General features: G+C 40.4%; 3 protein-coding genes across 5 annotated transcripts; all 3 read right to left on the reverse strand.

The window, feature by feature from the left end:
• Positions 1–4,868: 4,868 nt before the first annotated feature.
• wnt8b (wingless-type MMTV integration site family, member 8b) lies at positions 4,869–11,793 on the reverse strand. 2 transcript variants are annotated; one of them, XM_079690418.1, is made up of 6 exons: positions 10,096–11,793; positions 9,301–9,334; positions 8,148–8,286; positions 7,484–7,609; positions 7,256–7,398; positions 4,869–6,115 (listed from the first exon to the last, which is right to left on the reverse strand). In XM_079690418.1, the coding sequence occupies exons 1-6, from the start codon at positions 10,164–10,166 to the stop codon at positions 5,546–5,548; spliced, it is 1,083 nt and encodes a 360-aa protein (XP_079546544.1). In that variant the 5' UTR covers positions 10,167–11,793; the 3' UTR covers positions 4,869–5,545. The 2 variants fall into 2 exon arrangements, with proteins under 2 accessions (XP_079546544.1, XP_079546543.1); XM_079690417.1 differs by having other exon boundaries at positions 8,148–10,206.
• A 1,141-nt stretch (positions 11,794–12,934) lies between these two features.
• Positions 12,935–20,417, reverse strand: scdb (stearoyl-CoA desaturase b). Of its 2 annotated transcripts, none has more exons than XM_079687495.1 (6): positions 20,209–20,417; positions 18,960–19,196; positions 17,991–18,121; positions 17,079–17,284; positions 16,017–16,249; positions 12,935–14,679 (listed from the first exon to the last, which is right to left on the reverse strand). In XM_079687495.1, exons 2-6 carry the CDS (start codon positions 19,189–19,191, stop codon positions 14,480–14,482), a joined length of 1,002 nt encoding a protein of 333 aa, XP_079543621.1. In that variant the 5' UTR covers positions 19,192–19,196; positions 20,209–20,417; the 3' UTR covers positions 12,935–14,479. The 2 variants fall into 2 exon arrangements, with proteins under 2 accessions (XP_079543621.1, XP_079543620.1); XM_079687494.1 differs by having other exon boundaries at positions 18,960–19,211; positions 20,209–20,412.
• Positions 20,418–22,152: 1,735 nt separating this feature from the next.
• trmt2b (tRNA methyltransferase 2 homolog B) lies at positions 22,153–24,855 on the reverse strand. Its single transcript, XM_079687492.1, has 2 exons — positions 23,958–24,855; positions 22,153–23,303 (listed from the first exon to the last, which is right to left on the reverse strand). Exons 1-2 carry the CDS (start codon positions 24,819–24,821, stop codon positions 22,680–22,682), a joined length of 1,488 nt encoding a protein of 495 aa, XP_079543618.1. The 5' UTR covers positions 24,822–24,855; the 3' UTR covers positions 22,153–22,679.
• Between the last annotated feature and the right edge of the window lie 81 nt (positions 24,856–24,936).

Genomic DNA, 24,936 nt, shown 5'->3' on the forward strand with positions numbered 1-24,936 from the left:
TGTCCTGGATGCTTCAATACTCATGTTGTAATAACTTCAATGCACCGCGAGAGGGAGCTGTTGTACTAGGTTTTCTTGCATTAGTTCAGAAAACTGACAAATAAACAAAAAATAACATAAGGCATACATAACAATTCATCATAACACGTTTTTTATAATTATATATTTGTTATATAGCTATATATCTATAATATTATAAAGATAAGCATACGGTTTTTTTTCTTGATACAATTATACATCATTATGAAATTATGGGTGCAATTATGCCATGTGTTGCCCATACAGTGCTTTAGCTATGTTCTTTTATTTGGTTTTTCATTTCTCCTATAGATTTTTTTAACTTTTGTCTTTGCTTTTTTGATTCAACAAGTGCATTTCTCCAATATGATTAATAATTGTGGTATCCAATTTAAAGTAAATTACTATCGAAAACAGTTTTCTTTACTCAAGTGTTTCATTAATATGCCTACTGCACTGCATTTCGGAGGGAGATACTGTCACTTTTATCCCACCAAATGTATTTTACAGAAAGCTTGGTAGCCCAGATAAGTGATGCACAATCTGCTGATTAATTTGACTGCAATAGACTGCAAAGAAAAAGTGTCTTCATACAAAATATATTTGTATCTTTTAAAATGTAAGGCATTGTTACATTCAGAGTAGTGTAATGTAGTTGCAACCATCTTTAATTCTAGTTGCTAGAATGCCTGAGTACCAATAAAGAAAATTAAAAAAAAAACACAATGAAAGTCGTCTTCCTTTCATTTTTGATGCTTTTCTGTTTTATGTTGATAATGCTTCCTTTGCTATTTTTAAATTGTGGAATTAGTTACTTGACTTAAGTAGTGATTGAGGAAGAAAGTACTCCAACCTGAAGTGAAATTCAAGAGGACTTCCTTCACAACAAGCCACAGGGGGCCCTCGTTGGACTCAAACCCACAGCACACAGTTCACCATCCTGCCTTGTGACTACAAATCATGTCTAAAGTCATATGTAAAGCTTCTGTTTTTGCTATCGATGCATCACATAATCAACATAATGTGCAAGGAAATAAAGATATGTAATACAGCCCTAAGGAACGTTACATTACACTCAGAATGAAGCTGCAGGCAGGGACTGAAATGATGCATTGTATTAGACAAAGCTGACCTTTTGAAAGAACATACATAACATTAATCAGTTTGCAACTCATATCATATACATCAATATTCCAATTACTGTATATAGACTATTCCGCACAGTTTCTATTATATTCTATTTCTATTATATTTTATTTTATTTACTTGTACTATTTTATCTGTTTTATTGTGTTGCACTGTTGGTGGAGCCTGTGACCGAAGAATTTCATTGTCATAACCACACTGTAGCTATGCAATAAAAGCCTTGAAACTTGAAACTTGAAAGAAAATATAAGCTATATAAAACAGTTTCTATTACATTAAAGCAATATATTACACTGTGATGGATAGTTCTGCCTATTGGGTAATTCAGTTTATTTAGCTGACAACACATATTTTTACTTAGTCTGAATATTTCCATCAGTGCTCGTTAACATTGATCTGTACAGTAGGACGCCATGCAGTCATGCCATCGATAACGTTTAAAACAGGCCACATTTTCTTCCCATTGATCATGATTAGAAGTCATTCCCTTCAACTTTTTCTCTCTTTATAAAATACAGAGCAAACAGTTTTGAAATCCTGAAAGCCAATATTTACCTGTGGTCATCATTGCCTCAGCAGTGTATTGATAGCTCTTGATGAGATAGCAGTTCACACTGTACCTTGCTCACTGACCCGGTCAGCTGATGGAGTCTGGCTCTGTTTTCTCACGTCATTCTGGTATTGAACTCGATGGAGTGCATCTTATCAATCACTTTGATCATTGACACTCTGTGGTGTTAACCCTTTTTGTGACAGCTTTACAAGCCACATACAGGAAGAAGTTTATCTCAAAAGCATTTCCTGATGTGTTTTGTAAAAACCTGATTCATCTTCTGTTTTCTCTTAACTCAGGCTTTATCAGCAGATTTCCACTGTGGGGACTAGCTTTGGCTCCCTGGTGGGTTCCCATGCTCTGTGTTTCCTGTGCAGATCAGTGAGCTGAGCTGATCCCCCTGATGCTCTCCTCTCCCCATTCTTTGCAGACAGAGCCAGGAGATTGACCACCCCAGTGAGCCTCAAAAAGCTTGTATCTCAATCCTGCTGATAGCAACAAACATACACCGCTGCTGCCTTCTCCCCAGCCGACGGACTGCTGTCAAAACAAAGACTCCCTCGAGGAGATAATGTTACAATGAGACAGTTTACTGATGAGTGGAAGCGTTTAAGTTTTCTGGAGGTTATACTACAAACAAACAGACACAGAGAACCAAATTGTGTAACAAGAGAGTTTGGAGGACGTCCCACTCATCTGTACTCATCTGTGCTGCCTTTCTCTCACATTCATACTGACCCTCGCCCCTGTAGGTGTTGTAGGTCCAGAACCCCTAAGCCATAAATCCTATTAGTCAAGGATTCTCTGAAGCATTATAAGTCGTTTTCCCATCTTTCGTTGATTGCATTATCTCTTGCTACCTGAGAGAAATTTGTCTCTGTGTTATTCATATAAAAGGTTCTAATTTAAAGGAGAACATATATACTTTCAACCAAATTTAAAATGTTTGAATTGTTTTTCATGCTGCTAATACTGTCAAATAAAATGTTTTTATGTCCAAAATGTATATTAAAAAAATCAGATACCATAAAGGTTTAGTTGATTTTTCAAGCTCTGTGAGAAAGCTTAAAGCCTCACTCTTCCTCTGCGGTGTCCCCCTCTCCCTCCACCACCTTCAGTCTCAAGTGTTACGGCAAATTGGACATGGCAGGGCTGGCCCGAGAGACGGAAGTTCAGACCCCTCGGTCGGAGGTCGTGTCACTCTCTGGGAAATGATGTGTCATGGTCGACGTTTTGTGCTTTTTCACACGCCATTATAACGTGTGCCCCATCCTGTTCACCTTCCCTCCTTGTGGTTGTTCATTTTAGGGGAAAAAATTGACATAATGCTGATGATTATTAAGGTGTTTGCCTCAAACTGTGGCCCCTGGTTGTTCATGTGACTCTCATAGTCCACAGTGAAATAATCCGTCATTAAAGACAAATTAAGATATTATAGTGCAGCAGGGTAAAGGGTAAGTGGCTATTTGGGCTATATAACCATTTACTATTTATTTTTGAAGCTGAGATATTTAGCTTCTCCCGGTCCAGCACCTGACATTAGGTCTCCAGGTTAAGCACATTATTATTTTCATGTACTGCCCACCAGAGCAATGCACTCTCTTTCATCTCCGCTGCTGATGCACAACTGATCCTGGCAGAACAAGCGAACAGTGCCCCAGGTGTGTCAAACTGCTGAACTCAAGAACAGGTAAACATGTTTTTCGGTCTGGCTTTTTCCCACACTTTAACTGACTTGCTGTGTTGGCAGTTTTTTTCCTTTGTGTGATTTATGTTTACATGTGGGTATAAGCAGGCAATTTTCCGCTGATAGTGAGCCAGAGCTGACAGCAGGACTCACAAACTTAACTGCAGAAAAGACTCTAAATAAGAATGCATTCTAAACACCGAGTTTGAAATGGCTTTGTTAAGTTTAATCCAAAATGCATGTGCTAATTATAATTTTGCATTCAAAATCTTGTGAATTGACATTTTATGTGCCCCTTTACTATTCCCTATCTCAGTAAATTGCAGAGCTTCCAGAGAGCCGCCGGGAGAAAGCTTGGTATGCTGGTTCTTTTGTTGGTGACTGGGCTTCCCTGCATGCCAGACAGAGCAATCCAGCAAGCCCACAGGGGTCATCAGGAGGGAGGAGTTTTGATTATGATCATTATTTGGTAAATAAGATGTCAACAAGGTGTTTCCTTGACACTTTATTAAGTAAAAGGAGGAAGGTGCAGAAATGAACGCCCCCTTCTCAATGGGAACTCTAATCTCCCTTTTCATGTCCCATCTCGTCAGAAGGGTTTCGGCTTCGGCTGCCATGTGCTAGTCTGCCTGGGCCTGGCACTTCTTACTTGCAGGTGGGGTGAGTCTCCTGGCAAGCATGTGTTTATAAAACCCACTTGTTTGGGCACAATACTTGAACTAACTTCTTTTGAGAAAACAGTGTGAATCTGTGCAAAGCCTTTTCCCAAAGTCCTTTAGAAGGCGACAGCCCATTGAGAGTAGAGAAGAAGGGATTACCTTCCTCGACAGTGGTGCATTTCCGAGAGAGCTGATTAGCTCTGCATTCATTGTTAAATCGAGCAAAGGAAGGCCCTAGAGGAGTGAAAGGATCCAAATAGGTGGGCCCAGAAATAAAACAGCCGCAGGAAGCCCTGCACAGGCAACCCCAAAGTTTTCCCAACATTTCTTTCACCCACTCCTAAGGAGGCGCGGCGTGAAAAAGGAGATTAGCATACAAAATTAGAGGCGGGATGATTTTTAAGGGCAACTTGCCTCATGCCCTCCACCCCCACGGCCCTACTCTGTCTGGACAAAGTTAATTAAACTAGTATTAAACAGTAAAGAAACTTCCAAGCGGTGGGGAGTTAGGGGGCTCTTTGAGGATTACCATGATGAGTGAGAGGACGGGGAGGTATTTGTTGAGGCGAAATTGAGAAAGGCGTGATGGAACGAAGAGAACGCTGGAAAGTTTACAATTCTTGTTGATTTGCCCCACGGTGTCCTCACCCTTATGTGAACAATGTGAAGAGGAAGGTTGTGTTTACTGATTCAGGAATCACAAAGAGTAAAGAACGATGAATGCTTTCTGCAGGTTGAATGATATATAAGATGGAAGGATTTATTCTTTTATTACATTTTAATAGAAAACAAACCATGAAGGCAACTAACAATAAAGCAAAACTAGGAAATGCTGTGCAATAAATTAACAATGTACAGTACAAAGTGCTTCATTTTATATACAATTAAATACATCAAGAGGGCAGCAAAGGTCAGGGCGGGCCAGACTTTCCGAAAGAAATGTCTAAATGTTTCTGAATAAATGTAAAGATTGGCTATGATAGTTGAAATATACGAATATTACTGCTAGGCTAACAGTATTAGGCATTCATGGGATTACATCCTGACGGGTTCTTGAAAATTGTGTTTTCAAAAGCTGATTATGCCATTGTTAAACAATCATATCATCCACTGATCAAAAAGTAACTGTTAAAATGTTCCCCAAGGCTCATGTGTACGTATGAAAATAAATAAATCATGTTGTGGCAAATGTGGCAGTTAGAAGTATGCTCTTCAAATGCCCAGTAACTTTTGATAATGTTGTAAAAAGTATAAAAAATATATCTTAAATACATTTATACCAAAACTCTACAAAGTTGTAAACTTCTCTACCATGTAACTTTGTGCACATCCCACAATCTTTAACTTTTAATAGAAAAAAAGACAATGAAGATGGTCTGAAATTGTATTTTTTGCTAAGCTTTTGTCCAAACACACACTATCTGAACATGCACAGAGAGTCTGCAGTGACACACATATTATGACTCAAGTGATAAGGGTTGCTCAGTGCTTCTTCCTCAGTCTGAGGTTCTTCCGGCGGCTCCCGGCACTCTCGTTCCTTCCCCTCTGACCTCCTTTCTTCAAACAGAAGTATTTAGTCACTGTCTTTCTGCACTGCTCACACTTCACTGCGCAACACCAGTGGAATTTGCAATTACAGCTTGACACCATCTCCGCTTTGCGTTCCTCCACAGCCAGACCGCACTCTCCGCAGAGCCTCTTGCAGCTGCGCTTCTCCCACTTGCTCAAGTTCTTGCCCTTCTTGAGGCACTCGCGGCCCTCTGTGCCCGGCAAGCCCAAAGTGTGGTTTTCCAGGCAGTAATCGGGGGAGTCTTCGAGGTGGACCAGCTCCTTTCGAGAGATGGAGCTGAAGGTCTCTGCGACGGCCCCTCGGCTGGCCGCGCTGTTCCCGGCTCCTCGGAGGAGATCCACCTTCAGAGCCCTGTGGTACTTCTCCTTCAGGTAGTTCCCCACCTCCCTGAACTCCGGCAGCTGCAGCCAGCAGGTCTGGGTGGTGCAGCTTCCCGACACCCCATGACACTTACATGTCTTCTGCATGGTCCCCTTCACAGCCTGGAGACACAAATACGCTTTATTAAAATGTATTCATAGTTTACTTTGTTGAAGGATGTTAGTTTCATATGCATTGACACTCTAGTTCATGTCTATGTAATTATATGTGTGTGTTAAGACAGGATGTCCATTGTCTCTTGATTGATGTGTTGTCAAATTAACTAATTGTATTCTCAACGTTTTCCAGTTAAGTATAAAAGGATGAATACACTGAAAGGAAGAAATGATAGCTTCAAGGTCCACAGTTGAGTTTCTTTGTCGTCCTCAGTGTTTCCTGACTTTATCCGACACAAAAACAGCTGTCGGTTGAAAGGGACGTTTTCTTTTCTTGAGGAGGGGATGAACTTTCTGTTGAAGTGAGGCTGAATCAAAGTTTCACATTGAGTCCTATTGTCCCCCCAGAAGAAATAGAAGTATTTATTTAGCATGTTCATTATCAACATGTTTTCTAGTGTGAGAAGACCCAATGGAGAGTCCCATTGAGTGGAGAAATGAAAAAGGAGTTTTTCTCTCTTTCTATCCCCATTTTTTTCTGTTACAATGATGCTCCAGGTGCCATGGGGATCCTAGGGCCCGACAGGGGGGAGCAAAGGCATCGTAAACAAAGAGCACTTCAGCTGCACGCCTGTGGTCCCCTCAGACTCCCTCTGGGCCAAACAAAGACCAACATAAATGTGGGATCCTTATTGCAAGAATAAAACTAAACACTTATTTTAAAAAGCAGCATAATACAGAACGCTGTGCAATGTCTGGCTCCCCAGGATCTCTAATTAAGCTTGCACCAGTGATCCTGAGATTTTCGGGTTGAGGTATTGTCATAAGGGGCTTTCAGCACTTGTAAATAGGCCCTTCTGGTACACCGAACACACTGTTATTATTGGGGACGAGTGGCACCTCACTTATAGCGACGTGAAAGGGATGCTTGGGTGGCAGTGTAATTCTGGAAAAAATATTCAAAAGGTGCTTTACACTGCGCAATCAGTTGGAGGGCTAGGAGAGAATCTAGAAATGTCAAGCAATCCAACACTACTCAGTTTAAATACTGTATAGCTCAAATTAAGGCAACAACATGGGCTTACATCTTACACCAAGGACTAATATCTCATTGTGGATGGAGTGAATTAGGAGCACCTACTGTACCTTGCGCCCGGCCTCGTTGTTATGGAGATTCATCGCTGCCCGTGAGTCCTGCCCAGTCTCCAACGCGTCCACAAACTGTTTGGAGATGGCCTCGCCAAAGCCAACGTTGTCACTGCAGCCGCCCCAGAGCCAACCATGACCGCCTAGTGAAAATAATTAAGTTAAAATGATCCGTGCCTTTTGATTCAAACTTATTTTTGTATGCACACATAAGTGAACCTTTCTGACCTCGTTGTCCGTTCCTGCTGTCGTCGCAGCCACAGTTGTCAAAGTCTCCGAGGCTGCAGTTCCTGGTCAAAGTGTACATGACTCCGGCCGAGCTGATGGCATGGACAAACGCTGTCTCCCGATTTGCTGTGAGCAGAGAAAACTCATTTACTGGCATGTCTCATTACAAAGGACCCTCAGGAATTTCATATCACCATCTCCTTCCCTTAGTAAGAGCTTTTAACATGTTTCAAACTAATGAGTCAATTACCTATACTGTTTTCAAGAAACAGTGGTATCTACATTTCTAAATTGTGACTACATTAAGTTTTTTTAAAGGTTGAACTGCCTTATATTTGACCCTTTGTCAATATTGCATTCATCAGTTGCAAATAGAGGCAGGGATTTTGAGGGGTATTAGGAAATGGATTAGTTTGTTTGTTTTGCCTCTAAGCAACCATGCCAACTATATCCGTGCTGAATGTTTCGACAGAGAAAACATCTCTATTTCACAAAGGGAAGAAAAACCTCCCCTCTCGCACAAAAACTTGCAATTACAAAAGACTATCAAGACATCTTTTAAATTCCATTAGCAATGTTTCTTATTTAGGCTCTTTCCTGGTCTGGCTGCAGTGTAGAGATGTGTGAGTGATGTCTGGGGAGTCTGGAGTTAGTGATGTCTTACCGCTGCGCAGGCTGCTGTGGGTGGACAGCTGCAGAGCTCTCTCGGGGCAGTTCCAGCGGTCCCATGCAAACTGGTATTTGCACTCCTCTATGCCACTCTGAGCTCCTGCTGCCACACTGCTGGAGTAGATCAGGTACGCCTGCAGCAACGGGGAGATATTTAACATATAAATCGACACCACACATTTTGCAACAGTGATAACATAAATTGAGAAGTTGAGATTTTTTTTACAGCAACTGGTTTGATTTGATACCCAGTTTATACAAATTACCATTGTCTTTTGGGAATGGTGACCTTGTACTTACATTTGAGTTGTTGCTTATAAGTCTAAGCCATTTAGAAGAACATAAATATCATTTTTAGCAGACAAAATTGAATAAATGACTAAAACCTGAGCCTATGAAATGGTGAGGAGTCACATCTCAAACAAACCATGAGAGCACTTCTGAAACTTCTAGAAAGGGGGTTAACAAAATCAAATGTTAATATGAAAACTAGGAATAATGATGTCCAATAGACTTTTGCATGTATTTCTCCCTACTGGTGTCATTTTTTACTCTTGAATGTGTTTTGACATTTTCTTTCTCAAGAATGTCAAAGTGGGTATCATATGGAATATCAACAAGCCCTTAATGTCGAGGATGCTTGTTTTCAGTTTCATGACAAAAACAATCTGTGAACGGATTTCAACATTATACTACTTTTTCTGTCAATTATTGAGCTCTCTCAAACCGGTACGCTCTGTCCTTGGCTTTCGTTCGCCTCTCTTCAGCTTGTTCACACTGTGTGAACGATAATATAACTAATATGTCTCAAGTGGCCTTTGCTGAGATGAAGTGCCACCTCTTTCACAGGGGTCTGGCTCACTAATGATGACCACCCACTACAGCAATGCCTGCCCTCGCCCCTTAAAACATTCAACCCGCAGATACGCAGAGCCTCTGAATAAGGTCAAGTGTACGATCAGGGGGGAAAGAAAACACAAAGGGCCAAGAATATTACTGATATATCATTAGTGCCATTGTTGGATACATACATGAACAAGATACACTTGAGCTGAGATATCACAAGGACAACACAGAAAACCTGTTTTCGGTCCCTCTTTCTTTTGGGAAGAGGAATCTGAGAAAAGATCAAAAGAAAGTTGGCTTACCTTGGGTCCAGTCATCAGGAAATTATTCACTGACCTGGAAAAGGAGACAGCTTAATCACTCAGGGAAGCTCAGTGTCCTTCACAAATTCCTCTGCTAACATCTCTCATTAGTGCGCCTTGTAACATGTTAAACCGTGACACCAGTATGCATACAAATCTCAGAGTGAACAATACTACTGAATTTGTTAAAAAGTTTCTAGAAATTTTAAGAACGGAAGGCAATGACTGAATGACTCAATGTTATTAACACTTGACTTCAAATTTGCCGTTGCCAGGTTGTGTCAATCATGTTCAACCTGTCTATTTGAAAATGAACGCAGCCAAAAATGTTGGTTGTCCATTTATACATGTTTATTGGTTTGTCCGTTGTTGAAAATGTGGTTCTAAATGTTTATTCATCTCTATTTAAAAATATATTTAAGCCATCAAGTCTTCAGTTTCAAGTGATGATAATTGAATACATGGATTTTAGTCTGAAGCCATTATTTTTGTCAAAAATCGTTATTTTTACACCCCAAAACTTTTAGTGGGTAGCAACTGATCTATAACTGATGTTGTATTAATAAAGCCATTAGTTACAACTTGTAAATCCTTAATTAAAAAAAAAGTATAATTATATTCCTAAATGATAATAAACATAAACCATTTTTTCATTTTACTTTTCCTTTATTTCCAATTGGCAAATTGTTACGGTAAGTGATTTATTTGGCCATGTTATGCCTTTTGAAAAAGATCATCAGGGGATGAAACTGTGTTTGCAGAAAGTATTAATATTTCATGATAAATGAAACTCACCAGCAGCAGTACGACCTCATGTGAGCCACGAGAATGAAAATGTAATAGAAAACCTCCAAATGCATGAACATCCTGACAGGTGAGGGTGTGACGGTGACTCAGACCGTCCAAAGCCTGCACACGGTCTGACGATGGAGAGGAAACTGAGCTACCAGCACATGAAGCTTCACCAGAGCTTCCAAGATTCAAGGAGGGGGCTCTGAAATGGAGCTGCTCTCGTCCCAACAAGAGATTATCTGCTTAATTAAAGATTTTCCCCCTTTTGACTCTCTCGGCCAATCAGAAGTTTTGCACCAAAGAGAGACTGAAACGATCAAAAGGGCACCCTGGGCCTTCAGGGCCGGGCAACGGTAGGTTCCCTGCCTCCATTCAAGAGCCAAGGAAGATCTGTTTAATCCTATAGCAAAAGTGTAACACTGATCCCTTGAATTTCTAGTAGGAGAAAAAAGTTTATTTAAACTATCGAACAAGTATCTGATTGTCAGGGATTAGTGGAAGATAGTCCTCTGGGTGACGGATGGTTAGTTTGATATACATATATTGTTTGTTCTCGAGGAAGTAGTTCATGCTATTACAAAGATGTGATTGGATCAATGTTTATCACCCTCAACACAAGGACTATTACTCACACGGAACACGACAACGTGTCCTCTGATCATTTGATATCATATGGGGTCAAACTGCCTCATTATATTTACTAAATTGACATAATACGTTATTTCCACATGTAGCCAGATGATTTGCAGGTGGCTGCGAAAACTACTTTTGGAGAAAACATCATTTAATATCTCTTTACAAATAAGTAGGCTAATGGCACACGTAGGCTATTGTGTATTGTATTACATGTAATCTCTTAACGTCGACGATGTCATAATAAGGATCAATAAACAACCACGTTTTACATTTTGTTCCGTAAGATATCCGTTTTGTGTCGTATTAAATCACTTTAAATATACTTTGTTTTATGTTTATTCGAGTTTACCTGTTAGAAGTAGCATATCCCGTTTTCCTGTCATATTGCCACCCTGACGCCCGTAGATATAAAAAGAGAGCATTTCTCCGAGTGATGATCCCTAACAGAAAATAAAAGAGAGATTGAGAGAGAAGGCCTAGCCATTGATCAGATATGGGACATTTGCATCACTAATCCAGACGGTCCCTACCTAACACTGCATGCAGGGTTATTCCCCAATAACCCCGTCTGACCTTTAGGACCCTTCCCTTTGGCGGAGGCAGCCCTTTAGCAACCTTCTTGTGTGCAAATTAGGATTAGAGAAACAGTGATTTGAAAGGAGGGGGGACTTCTGAGGGATGTTTTTGGATTAAGATTTAAAGTGGAATGACAAGTGAAATGAGACAACAGCAGAATCCCTCCTGTTGTGTTTTAATACAAGAGAAATGATCGTCACCAAAAGTGCGCAGTTAGGCCTACAATTCAACGCAACACGAAAACAAGGCGTCATCAAAGTTCCATATTGGTCTATAAATGTGAAAAATAGCGGCATCTAGCTTTGCATGAGCATAGTGGAATTTGCATCTAATTACAGAACATGGGATTTTTCTTTGTATAAGTGTCCAAAACGTGTGGGTGGGTAACATTGTGCATAGATTCATTCTGGATTGACTAAATTGGGACCTCAGATCCCATGAAAATCAACAGCCAGGAGTCTATTAGTAAACAACTCCTCTGGGGTGTGCAATAGCAGAGCTGAAAGTGTCTGTCTGCCCACTGTGGTGTCCGAGCTCGGACTGGCTGTGTGACTAACACCGAGGTGTTGCATGCAGTGAAGAGGATGGCCTGACAGTCAGCAGCCAATAGACAGAGGGCTGATGTCACTGTTCGAGCAACAGAGATCAGCAGTTGTGGGACCACTTACATGCACATTTGGACCAGACTCAGGCTTGTGGCTGCTCTCTGAATGGAAGCTTTTATGTCAAAACCACCAATTGCAACAAGGTTATCACATGTTATTGCGTTAACACATCAGATGGAGTTCTTAGCAGTTTGTTTGACCTGCGTTGAAATAATTCACCAGCAGAGGGAGCAAGTTTACAGATCCTTCAAACGGATGAAATATGTTGACAACTAAATTCTCTTTAGAGACAACACTAAATAAACTATTTTTGCTCAAACAGCATGTCAGGCTGTTTCCGTTTTAAATATGTAGGCTTGAACACGTGAGGCTGCAAAGCAGTATGCACTACCTAGATGTCTGTACTCTATGTTCAAACAATATCCACAGCTATTTTAAATATGTACGGTGGTGTTAAAAGTGCAGTAATCTTACAACAATGTTCGATGCCTGAGACAGGTGAACTGAGCTTGAACAGCAGAGATAAGATCCCCATCAGTATAGGCATGTAGACAGGAGACGATGACGTCAATTAACATGTCCAACAACAGGAGGAGCAAGATGAAGATAACATATTTTCAGATTCTTAACCCGTGTTTGGACGTCAGTGACGAAAATAATGTTGTGTAGTTGGCGACAACTGCCAGACTACTAATCAAGGTTTCCAAAAATGTGAAAAATGCTTACGTTACTGCACTATTTAAATGTGTATGAAATAATACCCAATGAAAACTGTCTGTACCTAATTTCTCATGTGAAATATATTTTCAATACTAAAACATTGTATGTCACAGTGCCAAATATGTCAGAATAGATTGTGGTTGTAATATAAAACATGTAATAACTTAGCTCCATGTTTCTTTAACTTTTGACATTGTTTTAAAGTATAGTTGATTTAGTAACTTTATCAATAGTTCATTATCATTTTAAGTAGTGGTTATTATTAATCTATCAAAATCCACTGATAAAGAATGTAACAGAAATGGTACGATCATATTTTTTTATTCAGTTTACGAATAGAGTATTACAGAATTCCAACAAAAAACATCAAAAACATATTTTGTCGCAAGTAGAAAATTTGGTTTATTTACGGTACATACAGTGGGCAAAAACATTCTTTGAAAAAATGTGCCATTGTTTTAAGGCATTCAAACTTCAAGAAGTTAACACTGTAAAAAAGTGTTGCTCTGTAAATGTGTGACAAATATAACAACATTATCAATAATGATATAACAAGTTGGATCTTGTTTTAGAGGAAAGTATTTGTTTGGTCACGCAAAAGTTAAATCATAGCATTTCTTTAAGATTAGTTGAATGGTCCCCTCTTATTCATTATAAAACAGGGATTTTAAGTTTTAAGTTTTTCTTAAAGACAGACAGAAACATCTTTGATTAGACAGAATATTCTAATGTATTTTCATAACTTGCAATATTAACACATTTTCTTTTTTTAAATCAGGTGTGCAACCCTCATAAGGCATTTGGGCAAGAGTCCTGACACGTTTCAATAATATCACACAGCACAAAAGGTAAATGCAGCCTCTACACATGCCTCATTGGCCTTATCTGAGGGAGAGTGTTACCTTGTCCGAGTATATTTAAAAATAAATGCTAATAATAATTTCTTTTTGTGAATTGAGTGAGAAGTCAGGTTCCGTGTTTCAGTCTGAGGCGTCTTCACTACTCAACAAGAGGTATAAACTGCATTGAAACAGAGAACTTAATCTTCAATAAGAACCCTTCTGGTACAGTTGGAGACAATGGGTGTGAAAGTATCCCAAAGAATAGCACATCTGAACTGTATTCAACCGAGGGTTACTCCGGTATGATAAATATGGAAAGTTCAATAGAGTGTTGCCTGTCTTTGTGTCGGCATTGAACACAGTAGCTTATGGTTTAGCAAGACTAATATCTTACATAAAATAAAGAAAACCTTAGCTTATCACAGACAAACAATAATCAAGATGAAACTCCACTCCCTGTGGAAAGAGACAAAGCAGTACTGAGAGAAGTTAGCGGGAGGCCCTTAATATTGCCTGTGGACAAACCTCACTGTTAAGGGTTTCAACGAAGCTTCCAAAGTGCCAAACACAATTAATAAATAGCACATTAAACAAATAAGATATACAGTAAATCTTTCTGTAATCACTGCTTCAACAAAACACTTGTTTGGTTGTCCTACTGCTGCCAAACGCGACACAAATCCTAATTAGCCTTTTCATTCTGTTTGTGCCCGGTTTTAAATATTATGTTGAAAAGCTGTGCTTGCACATGTAGTCAAGTCGCTGGCTGTGGCGAATAGTTGGGGAGGACACTTCAAAAGAGGCCCGCACAGTTTATGGAAAAGTTTACAACTCTTTAAAGCCAAAAATTTGTCTTGGGAGGGGGTTTAACTTATAATCAGAAGCATGGTAATCACGCCCCGCCCCCCCCCCCAACCACCACCACTGAAATGCTGCTATACCTGTTGCTACGTTCGGTCTCGGTTCGACATGTTCGGTTTCATTTGTAAAGTTCCTAGCTATTGTGACTCAGCCGCTTTTGTGGCTGCCCTCACCCGTCCGCTTGACGCGAGCCATGATTACTTCCTTTGACACGCTCTTGGGGTCCGTGGCCAATCCCATGAAGCACATGAGATCTATAAAGGCAGTGGTGATGTTGAGCTTGACGCCAAACTCACTCGTTGCATAGTCAAAGGGGAACGTGTGGTGGTAGTTGTGGAAACCTTCCCCTGAAAGCCAAAAAAGAAGGACTTTAGTGTGTTGCTGAATGTCAACAAGTTAAATACCTGAATTAAGATATGCATGCAACAATCAGATGATACATTTCTGCTCATTTGAACACATAACAGGACAGTGGCACAGGGCTTTATACACACAGCTGCTGGTAGCATGTGACTGGTAATGTGATTTGGAGAAAGTGAATTGGCGACTCGGTAAATTCTTAGCGGTGGACTGTAATGTCATTTACAACCTGCTGAAATCAGATTTTCTAGATTAGTCTCAGTAGTCAGTATAACACTGTTTGGTTGTCAGGGTAACAGCCTAGGTGTGCCCAAAGCCTTCAGAGATACGACACCTCATGTCCCATGGGGTACTGCAGTGGGAAACATCCACTCCACTGTATATATGAAGCTTATGAACCAATTGTGAAGTTCAGACTGAACTCTGTAGAATGTGTTGGATAAATTGAGATTAGTACAATACTAAACAATCCAGAATGCTTTTTTTGTGTAGATGAATTTTGAGACAAATTATCAAAAACGTTCTAATGTATATTCAAATGGAAAATGCTTTTAAAGTAAGGTACTAAAGTTGCTTCATTTACGCTGAATGTGTTTGCTACAGTTGCTCTAGGTGCTTAAAAACAAGCGAGGAGTCAAATGGAAACACTAAACATGACCCAATAGTTCTGACCTAAGAAATGATGAGAATGGACTTTGGAGCACAATTGTTTATGCAGCTGTACAAAAAAGCTATCTTGCTTGTCATAAAATGGGGATGCTTCTGGTAAAGCTGCATGGAAATACAGTTGAAAGCCAAAAAAAAGTCTGGCAGAATTGTCTATTTTTGTGCAAACACAAGTTAGCTAGTGAATGAAATGAATGCCGTTAGCGGCTAACAATGCTCAGCGCTGTTTGCAGCAACACAGCCCCGTGGTGTCAGCCACCGCAAATAAATTCTTGATTCGTGGGAAACAATGATACTGAAAATAACCTCACTTTCCTGCTCTAAAGAATGACTAAACACACAGCTCGAACACTGAACACCTCTAAAGGTCAAAGCTGAAACGGGCAGAGCCAGGACAAAGTCAACACCAGCCGCTGGATTAGCAAACTGTTCCAACTACAGACACCAGACTGAATCAGCTTTCAGAGAGCCCCTACTGTGGTTGACTTTACAAGACAAGCCTTCAACAAGTGATGAAAAGATCATTCAAATACCCCTCTGGCACGTAAAGGCATTCAATTAAACAAAATGCTTATGTTGTCATAATACAGAATGAGCACGACATCACTGTGGGACACAATATAGTGGATATTGAACATTGAACATGCTGTTTCCTTACCTATGGCACTGAAAGCCACAAACGGGTTTTCCCTCGGGTTGATGGATTTGTCATAAGGTCTGTTGCCGTATAAGTGCGCGGCGCTGTTGACCAGCCAGGTGGCGTTGAGCATCACAGCGTATCTCAGGAGTCCAGGGACGAAGTATGCCAACACCAAGGATTCACCCCAGAAGTACCAGGGCACCATCATGGGCACGACGAAGCAAAGAATCACCACAGAGAGCTTGTAGTGCCTGAATAAAAAATAAATAAACCGTTTTAACAGATCACTTGGCAATAGTTGAATCTAAGAATAAATTAAACCGATGTTTAAATAATAAATAGTAATTTTAGAGTTAACAAACATTAAAAATGGTTTTTGATCTGATAGCAAAAGTCACATGATATATCAGGTATGACACACTCTTAAGTCCCATAAATCCCACATATGTTATCTTATAATGGTATGATAGAAACTATAAACATGATTAACTTAAGAGCAGAAGATAAACAAATCTGGTTCCGGTGCCAGAAGACTAGACGGGAACAAGCTGTGATTTGATCCTTGGTCCAAAAAGCATCCCTTATCAGCTGATCATGGATATCAAGTGTTGTCTAGGTCAATATAACCCAGAATATAACATCCTGTAGAGCTTGGACCAGATGGGAAACCGTTTCAATAACTAGACTCTAAATAAACCGTGCAAATACACATATATGTATCTATTTTGTTTCATATCCATAACTTCAACCATGAATTACTTGACATTTAAAAATAAAAAAAGGGGATTTCCGGATATAAAGTGCTGGAAGTTTTGTAGACAGGTTTGCATTGGCATTGTTATATCTTATGGATTAAGAGATATTTTGAAGGCAGTATGTCAGGTAGCATTTCATTTTGCGCAAAACACATATTTTGCAGAGAGAAAATCTCTGAACCGGTGATGACTGAAACAAAAATGTAGTTCTGATTTCATGTGGACTCTCATTAAGGACAATTAGTATCCATGTAGTCTGCATCTTTGAGCTTCTTTTACATTTGAACGGCAGTAAACCACATAAGTCTGGGTTCCGTTTGCTCACCTTCTCTGAAACATCACCACCTTATCTGCCTTCAGGTCAGACAACTCCAGCTTTTTGCCCTTTTCAACGACATCCGGATGTTTGCGAACCATCAGCCAACCGACGTGGGAGAAGAAAAATCCCCGTGTGGCATTGTGGGGGTCTGCGTCCGTCTCTGAGTACTTGTGGTGGACGCGGTGGTCCCTCGCCCACTCGTATATGTCATTCTGCTCACAAAGAGACATGCAAAGACAGATTAGAAGATAGATAGAAAAGGATTATGTGAAGCAAGCATAGATATGCATGGGAGGGTATCAGATCATCAGATTAGGGTCAGAGATAACAGTGGTAACAAAACAATACATGTATAATCATTAAAAGTGCTTCATTCCAAAATGGAAATCCTACTATTGCTACTTTATTTTTAATAGTTAAAGCTAAAACGAATAAATATAAAAAACGTTGTTACAGCTATAGGAAACCATTAAACCATGTGTCTGTGAACATTCTGATATAAACGGTGCTTTGTGTTGTTGTTTTTTCCAAAAATGTCATATTACACTTGTGTGTTAAATGCATATGACAAAATCATGTTTGTACACCCATGTATAAAACTTAGATTTAAAAAAAGGTTACCACACAAACTTTCCCACTTTAGCAGAAGGATGTGAAAACTGAGTTTAAGTGTCAAACTAACAAACATCACATCTGCGCAGCAAAGCAAAAAAAGAAAAATCACAATCAACGGACAAAAACAAAAACACATTATTTGGGCGGAGGCTGACTTAAAAGAGGAAGTAGCACTTGCCAACTAATACATGTGAATACACATGGAATACACATAGAACCAGTTGTGTTGTTGCTGCAGAACATTTGCCCGTAGGGATCAATTAGGCGTATCTAAACTTATTTTTGAACTTATTCCTGTTTTACCTGAAACGCCATGGAGTTGCCGAGAGCGAGGAAGACCCGCAGAGGAAAGGAAGCCTTATAGGATCTGTGGCTCCATAGTCTGTGTGCACCGGCAGTCACACCGAGAGCACTGATGAGATAGCACACTGCAGCTGGAAGGAAGAGAGGTGGAAAGGACACATATCTTAGGGGAAACTGTCATCGCTACATTGAGATACATTTTACACCCATGAGAGCGGAGTTACTGGGACACCAAGTTCTTTCCATAACACCCTGGCCTCTTTGTTCAGAGAAAAGTCATGTATATGGGGAGATGGGACAGTGGCAGCGTGCATGTCGGCCCTCCGACTTTTGTTGTTCTAAAACGGCTCAATGTGTTTCTATGTGAAGCACAGACAAGACTACGCAGGATTTGAGACCCGGGGGCTTCTCACTGGCATTCTGTAGTGGTGCCACACTGCTCACAATGGGATGTCTATGGGAATGGTGATTGTGCTTTGTCTTCCTCACTGAAATAATATGCAGCTCAGCATTGTAAAGAGAGGGGTAAATTATGCAGTAGCAGTGTGGAAACAAAGTTGAGACTGTTCAGAAATCCAAGTCATGCCTCAATAGTCTACATATAGAGCATAAAGTGTAAATAATCAGCTAACAGTTTTTCTTTTAACACTCAAAAACTAGTTGAGTATGCAACCTATTCTAACAATCCCAATTAGTTTGCCACCAGCCACAGGTTTGAGTTCTTAAAAAAAAATAGAGGGCACAATCAACATACATTTAGATGGATTTTTACAATAAAATGACAAGGCCAGGTTGACTCATTCTACAATATTCCCATAAGCATGACCCCCCCACAGGCTGGATGTATTGTAGTTAGCAATGATCTAACAACATCAGCACATTCTGTTCTGACTGTGGCCTACACGGCGAAAGAAAAACAACTAAATGCTGCGTAGCTTAGCCTGTTTTTACAATATGGTAAATACTTACTCCATGCGACAGTTGAAACAGAGGCAGAAGGCAGGAGAACCAGTCCATAAAGCGCTCCTAGATGAAGGACCGTCATCAGGATGATATTTCTCCACACCAGCATCCTCGGTGGTTTTGGACCCTCTTTCATTTTATAGGTATCGTCAAAAACATCCTCCACCGACGTTTCTGCCACAGCAGCTCCGTTCTGTTGCTTGACATCGTGAAGGGTTCTGGTTTCCGTTTCGGTCATCTTTGCTGAAAAAGGGGGTTCTGTAACAACAGTGCGCAGCAGGAAAACACACACAGAAGAGAGAGAGAGAGAGAGAGAGAGAGAGAGAGAGAGAGAGAGAGAGAGAGAGAGAGAGAGAGAGAGAGAGAGATCGAGATCTGTTAAATGCGTACGGTGGGATGGAGAAACAGGGAGGGAGGTAGACGGCGGCTGGCTTTGAACATGCAGCAGTCTGCGAGCTGTCACTGTTTTGTGAGCCGCTCCACTGGTTCATATCAAATGGTATTTAACGTGAGCGCGTGCTCAACTGTTACACCACTTCCCACCGGCATACACACAGACACATCCCAGATAGGATTTGAATATGGTTCGTGTTTCATAAGAAACCACTTTTCATCGACCAAATTCCCCTGTTATTTGTGTCACATGCCGAATCTTAGGGATAAGCCAATTTGGATATATTTTCACCCCGCATGTGGCGCATTAAAAAAAGAAAAAGGGACACTCCTATTTCATACATTACACAAACACACCTCTTTGCTTTACAGCGGTTTATAAGTCTAAAAAACGGCACGACACTTTTGTAGCAACGGAAGATGCTACTGTGCTCACTATGTCCAAGTTGTAACATGAGTTAATGCCATAATTATGATAAAACTACACTAAACGCTAACCACTTCCTGTAGGGAACTGGATGTTAAACTTTTCTAGAGGCTAGCTAGCAGGGCTAACCCTATGGTGGACAAAGTTTGTTTAACGTTAGCTACATAAAAGTGGGCATCAGACCGTGTCGTGTATAGATTTAATGACTAAAACAAAGTTATTACACGAATGTAAGACGTGATATAAGCCAGTGGCGCAGCAGTAATATGCTGCGTAGGCAGAAGTTACAATATGTCTGCGAATTATCCCTGCGGGGATCTGCCATACCACTAGCCAAATACCTCTTGCAATTTGCATGACACTCGGCGTCTCTTCAAAAAATGTCCATTCAAATTATTTTTGAGACAATTACGTGCTCATGTTGCGCTTACTTACCGTGTAGTCGACAGACGTTTTTCAGTACAGAGGAAGACACAAAGCTGCAGGAGATCCGGGTGCAGGGGAGATGTGGGTGAAGAGGGTGTAGAGGAAAAAGAGAGAAATGCGTTTGGTAATACTGGGTGATGATCCCCGGTTACTGAGGATCTCTTATTGCATATTCTGAGGTCCTTTTAAAGCAATTGGTCGATGAGGAAATGGATGCCACATGTTCTGGGTATCCTATTGGTTGTTTGCTTGTGTTAACCACCCTCCGTTTTTTTCAATCCCCAGACATTCTTATCATACGTTTGTTTGTATGCGATCCAAAACATTTCTCAATCTTTCAAATCCACCTCTCAATCTTTCAAATCAATCTCTCGATCTTAATATCTCTCCTTAGTGTGTTGAAACATTGCAAGATGTGGCAAAGGTCAGTATATTTGACAGCATTATGTCATACAGCAATGACAGTCTCAGTCAGATGGGGACATCAACAAATTTGCATTTGGCTCTGCCCTTATTCCCACTTGCATCTTGTCACGTTTTCCAACAAGTACAGATATGCAGTGTAAAGGCAATTGTACTGTCTAATCAGACATGGCTATGAAATGTGAAGAAAAAAAACGATGTACACCGTACATTTCTTGACTGTGTGAAGGCTGAAGCACACCCTGTATTTTCTTGGAGATGGGTGCATGGAAGGATAAGTCCAAAGGCAAGAGAAAAGGGAATTCCCACAGCACCTGACAAGAGCCTAAGGACCGATGGTTGTGTCATTTGTACATTTCATTGCAGGTGATTCAGAGTGGGGGAATTCCCTGGCATATGCAGATGCAATACTCGTATAATTTAAGTACAATATGTTTAAAAGTGTGTTTTCAAATGTCCAAATCAAAAGACAAAGATATAATATGTTGAAACTTCTTATTAAAAATGACATGTTTGTGTGACCTTTTGAAAGATGTGATTATTATTATTATGTATAACATATTATTATTATTATGTATAAAATATATTTTACTTTTCTTAAGCACATGCTGTTTATACAATAAACCACAGAAACCTATTGTTTTTTTTGTTGTAAAATTAGCAAGAGCAGATTTAGTAAACATGACTATGATAAGGGCATGTATGTGCCTGTTTAAACCCTATACTTGGGCAGTGTAAAAAGGTTCATTTCCCAGCTTCATGCTAACCCCTCATGAGCATCATCATCCCATGACTTCACCCAAGAGATCAAAAAACATCCTATCTAAAAGCCAAGGACGTCCTGATGCAATGTATTGACTCACATACACCCTGGTAAACTCTCTGGAAAAAAGGTGGACCACTCAAACTGTAGACTCATTATGATATTGACCTTTAGTAAACTGGAATGAATGGGATGTCACCAAATAGGATGGCTACTAAAAGTGGTTATAGCGCCATCTGTTGCACAAATTCAGCTACTGCAGGGCAGACAAAGAGAATCACTCAAATGTGGACAAAGAATATGAACATCTTTCACATAATTATGAATCCATTGTAACACCTCTTCGGCCACCTTTAGGTTTGTGACGTTTATAATGGATAAACACAGTGTAATACATTGGTTGACTCAACTCTGTAATGTAAATCATATCCTACTTTAATATTGTGTCAGCTGTAATTTGGCCCTTAGTGTTTTATTTGTTAGATAGTTCACAGATTTGTATCTTCAGTGTCAACTTTTATAGTTCGATTTAATTTTATATTTTGAGATTCTATAATTGTTTATATTCTAATTAGGTGCGAACATTTTCAAATTTGGGAAAAATAGAGTACATCTTCTTATCTTATCTTATCCAAGGTGAACTTTCACCTGTTCACCTGCTGTAGTAAAAGACAATCTGTCAGTGCAGTACAACACAAAAAAATACGATTAAAAAAGGTGTACGCTATCTAAAATAACAGAAAATTAGCTCATGTAGTGAAAATAAATTGATCTGCAGAGGCTTTTATTTCGAGAGGTCACAGGTCTCATAACAGGGTTTGTGGTGTAGCGTTCACTATAGGAGATGGCCTCTTCTACATGTAAAGCCTTACATTTCACTATCTCCACAAAACTTGGAGACTAAATGACGTTTTGAATTTGTCCAAAGAATCAGCAACAACATTTGCTGGCTCTAACTGCTCAAATGTGAGGATTTGCCATTTTTCTCTTTTCTTTATCATTGTTAATTGAATATAGTATGATATTTGAACTGTTGGTGGACGAAACAAGCACTTTGAAAGCATCATACTGGACTCAATGTAAGTATATTGTATATCCTAAAAGATTTATCGAAAGAATAATTAAGTATTTGTTGCAGCCCTGAAACAAGGTCTAATCAAGAAAATAAGTGAAAATGTGTGTGGGTAAAGATAAGCCATTATATTTAGCATACAGTGAATGATTACTTAATGCCACATCAGAGTTACAAAGAAATTAGTTTTGTTTAAAGCTCAACTCTGAACTAAATCATCTGCTACCTCTCAAATAGTAGCACCAGTTCACAATGGGGAGTGTGTGGGAACATGTCTACAGGCACAGCCAGAGTTGGAGAAAATGCCTCTCCTGTGAGTTTCTTCATCGGGTCAGGAGCACAACAAAGCTCCCTGAAGTTCCTCATAGCATCCCCATCCGGTTTGCAGGACACATAGACCAGCCTTCGGATATTAGGTTGGTTTCGTAAAGCTCGGACCACTCGGTAGTGGAGGCCAGCTCGCGCAGGATTCACCACAGCTGCCACAGGCCCTCCACCTGCAGAGCTCAACTGTGACATAACTCCAGGAAGCGCCACCTCAGCCTTCCCAGGGATAAACTCACAGTTCAGTACATTATTGAGAGCTGCGTTGTGTCGAGCATCTTCCACTGCCTGTTCTATGAGCTCTATACCAATAATTCTGTCCACTCTGGGAGATGTAATAATGCCGATGGCACCTGTCCCACAGCACACATCCAGAAGAGTACCACCAAATTGTGTCCTTTCCCTACCTTCCTCTGGGCTTGGGATACACAGTTGTCTCACTGTGCTATACAGCACGTCAGCTGCTGCCTGGTTCACCTGGAAAAAGGAATCGGCAGATATGCGGAATTTGAATCCCAGCTGCTGTGAAAGACAAAACAGCAATTAGGAAAATAGACACAATGAAGATATATACATGGATTTTGTAATGTCAATTTTCCTCTGTCTATTATTATAAAAAAATATTACTTAGTTATTAGACTATTATAACAATAAACACAAATAGCCTGAAAGTCATGGGAATCCACTGGGGGAGGAGGTTTTAATTGAGAATGCTATCACATTGCATTATGGAAACATTAAGATCCAATGTTTCCAGAACTTGGCCCAATTCAGGATATCATGGTTTGGGCTGCATCAATTTTGACCTCTTGTGTAAGTCCCCCAACTTTATGGAAGTCTGTTATTGAATCGTTGGAGTGCTTTTGAACATTATTGTTTTTACTGCTGATGATTGGCTGATTTTGTGAAACACTTTCTTCCAATGTCTTTGTCATTTAATGCAACTATTAAAATAGGAAACAGAGTAAAAGTATCACCATCTTTAAACATGTTAATACAGTTAAATTACCATGTGCTTATAGGTCAATCTAAATGTAACACAAGAATGTACCAGAGTAAGTACTGCTTCAGTTGGACAATTATTATGTTGCAATGCTGGCATGTTACAAAGTTTGCTGTATGCGATGTGAAGTCACTTAAGGATTCCATGTAATGTTGCCCTATGGCTTGTATTACCTCCTCGTATATGTGTGGCTGACCATGCAGGAGCTGGTAGGGTGATTGCTCATGAGTACAGCGAGTCATAGCGCTCTCCTGGAAAAACAGTGAGTGCAGCTGGCAGACTGATCCCGGCCCTCGCGTGAAGTAATCCAGCAGTTCAGCCTTATGGACCGCCACCTCTTCTGGGGTCAGCGCCTGTGGATGAAAGTACACTATAGCCATGGTGTGGCCCTCTGCATTGGTCCTCACTGAGACCTCTCTCCAGTGACCCCCAGTGTGGAACAGCAGGCAGGGCTCGAGAGAAGAGAGGCGGATAAAGTCCTGATAACATCTGGCCACCCTTGTGTGCATCTCTGGCATGTTGAGAAGGTGGTCTCCATTGACGCAGACAATGTTTCCCTTCTTCCCTGTGCCCACGTAGAATCCAACCGTCTTTGGATTTCCATCCACTCCTCGGTTAACAGAAAAGGTAGACTTGTTGCGGTAACCATCCCTAACTGGTGACGGCAGAACAGGCAAGACAGGGAAGCTGAGTTTGGTTCTGACAGGTAATGAGGACTGTGATTGTAGTTCACCTGAAAGATACCCGGACAGCTGAGACAGGATCCTTTCCTGGTGCTTTAGCTTGAGCTCAAGTTGCTCATCATAACTCAGCCTCCATAGAGGGGTGACCACATCAGACAGCCTTTCCTCCCAGGACAGATCAGTCAAAGTCGTCTTCTTTTGACTTTTTCTCAAATGTGTTTTCGGTGGTGGTTTCCTCTGATCAGCTAGAATTGTGTCATTCGTTGAAAACCACAGGCAGGTTTTCCTCAAAGCATGCAGATATTTGCTTTTGATAAATAAGATTGACCTGGTTTGTGCAGCTGCTAGAGCCATTTTGACTTTCAGAGAAGTGAATGTCGTAGGGTGCCTCAATTGTCAGCTAGTGACACGGCCACAGCCAGTGAAGCTAAATATAGAAAACAAAAGAAACATCTGACCTTAAATATTG

The sequence above is a fragment of the Notothenia rossii genome, assembly GCF_949606895.1.
Source record: "Notothenia rossii genome assembly, chromosome: 6".
Classification (NCBI taxonomy): Eukaryota; Metazoa; Chordata; class Actinopteri; order Perciformes; family Nototheniidae; genus Notothenia; species Notothenia rossii.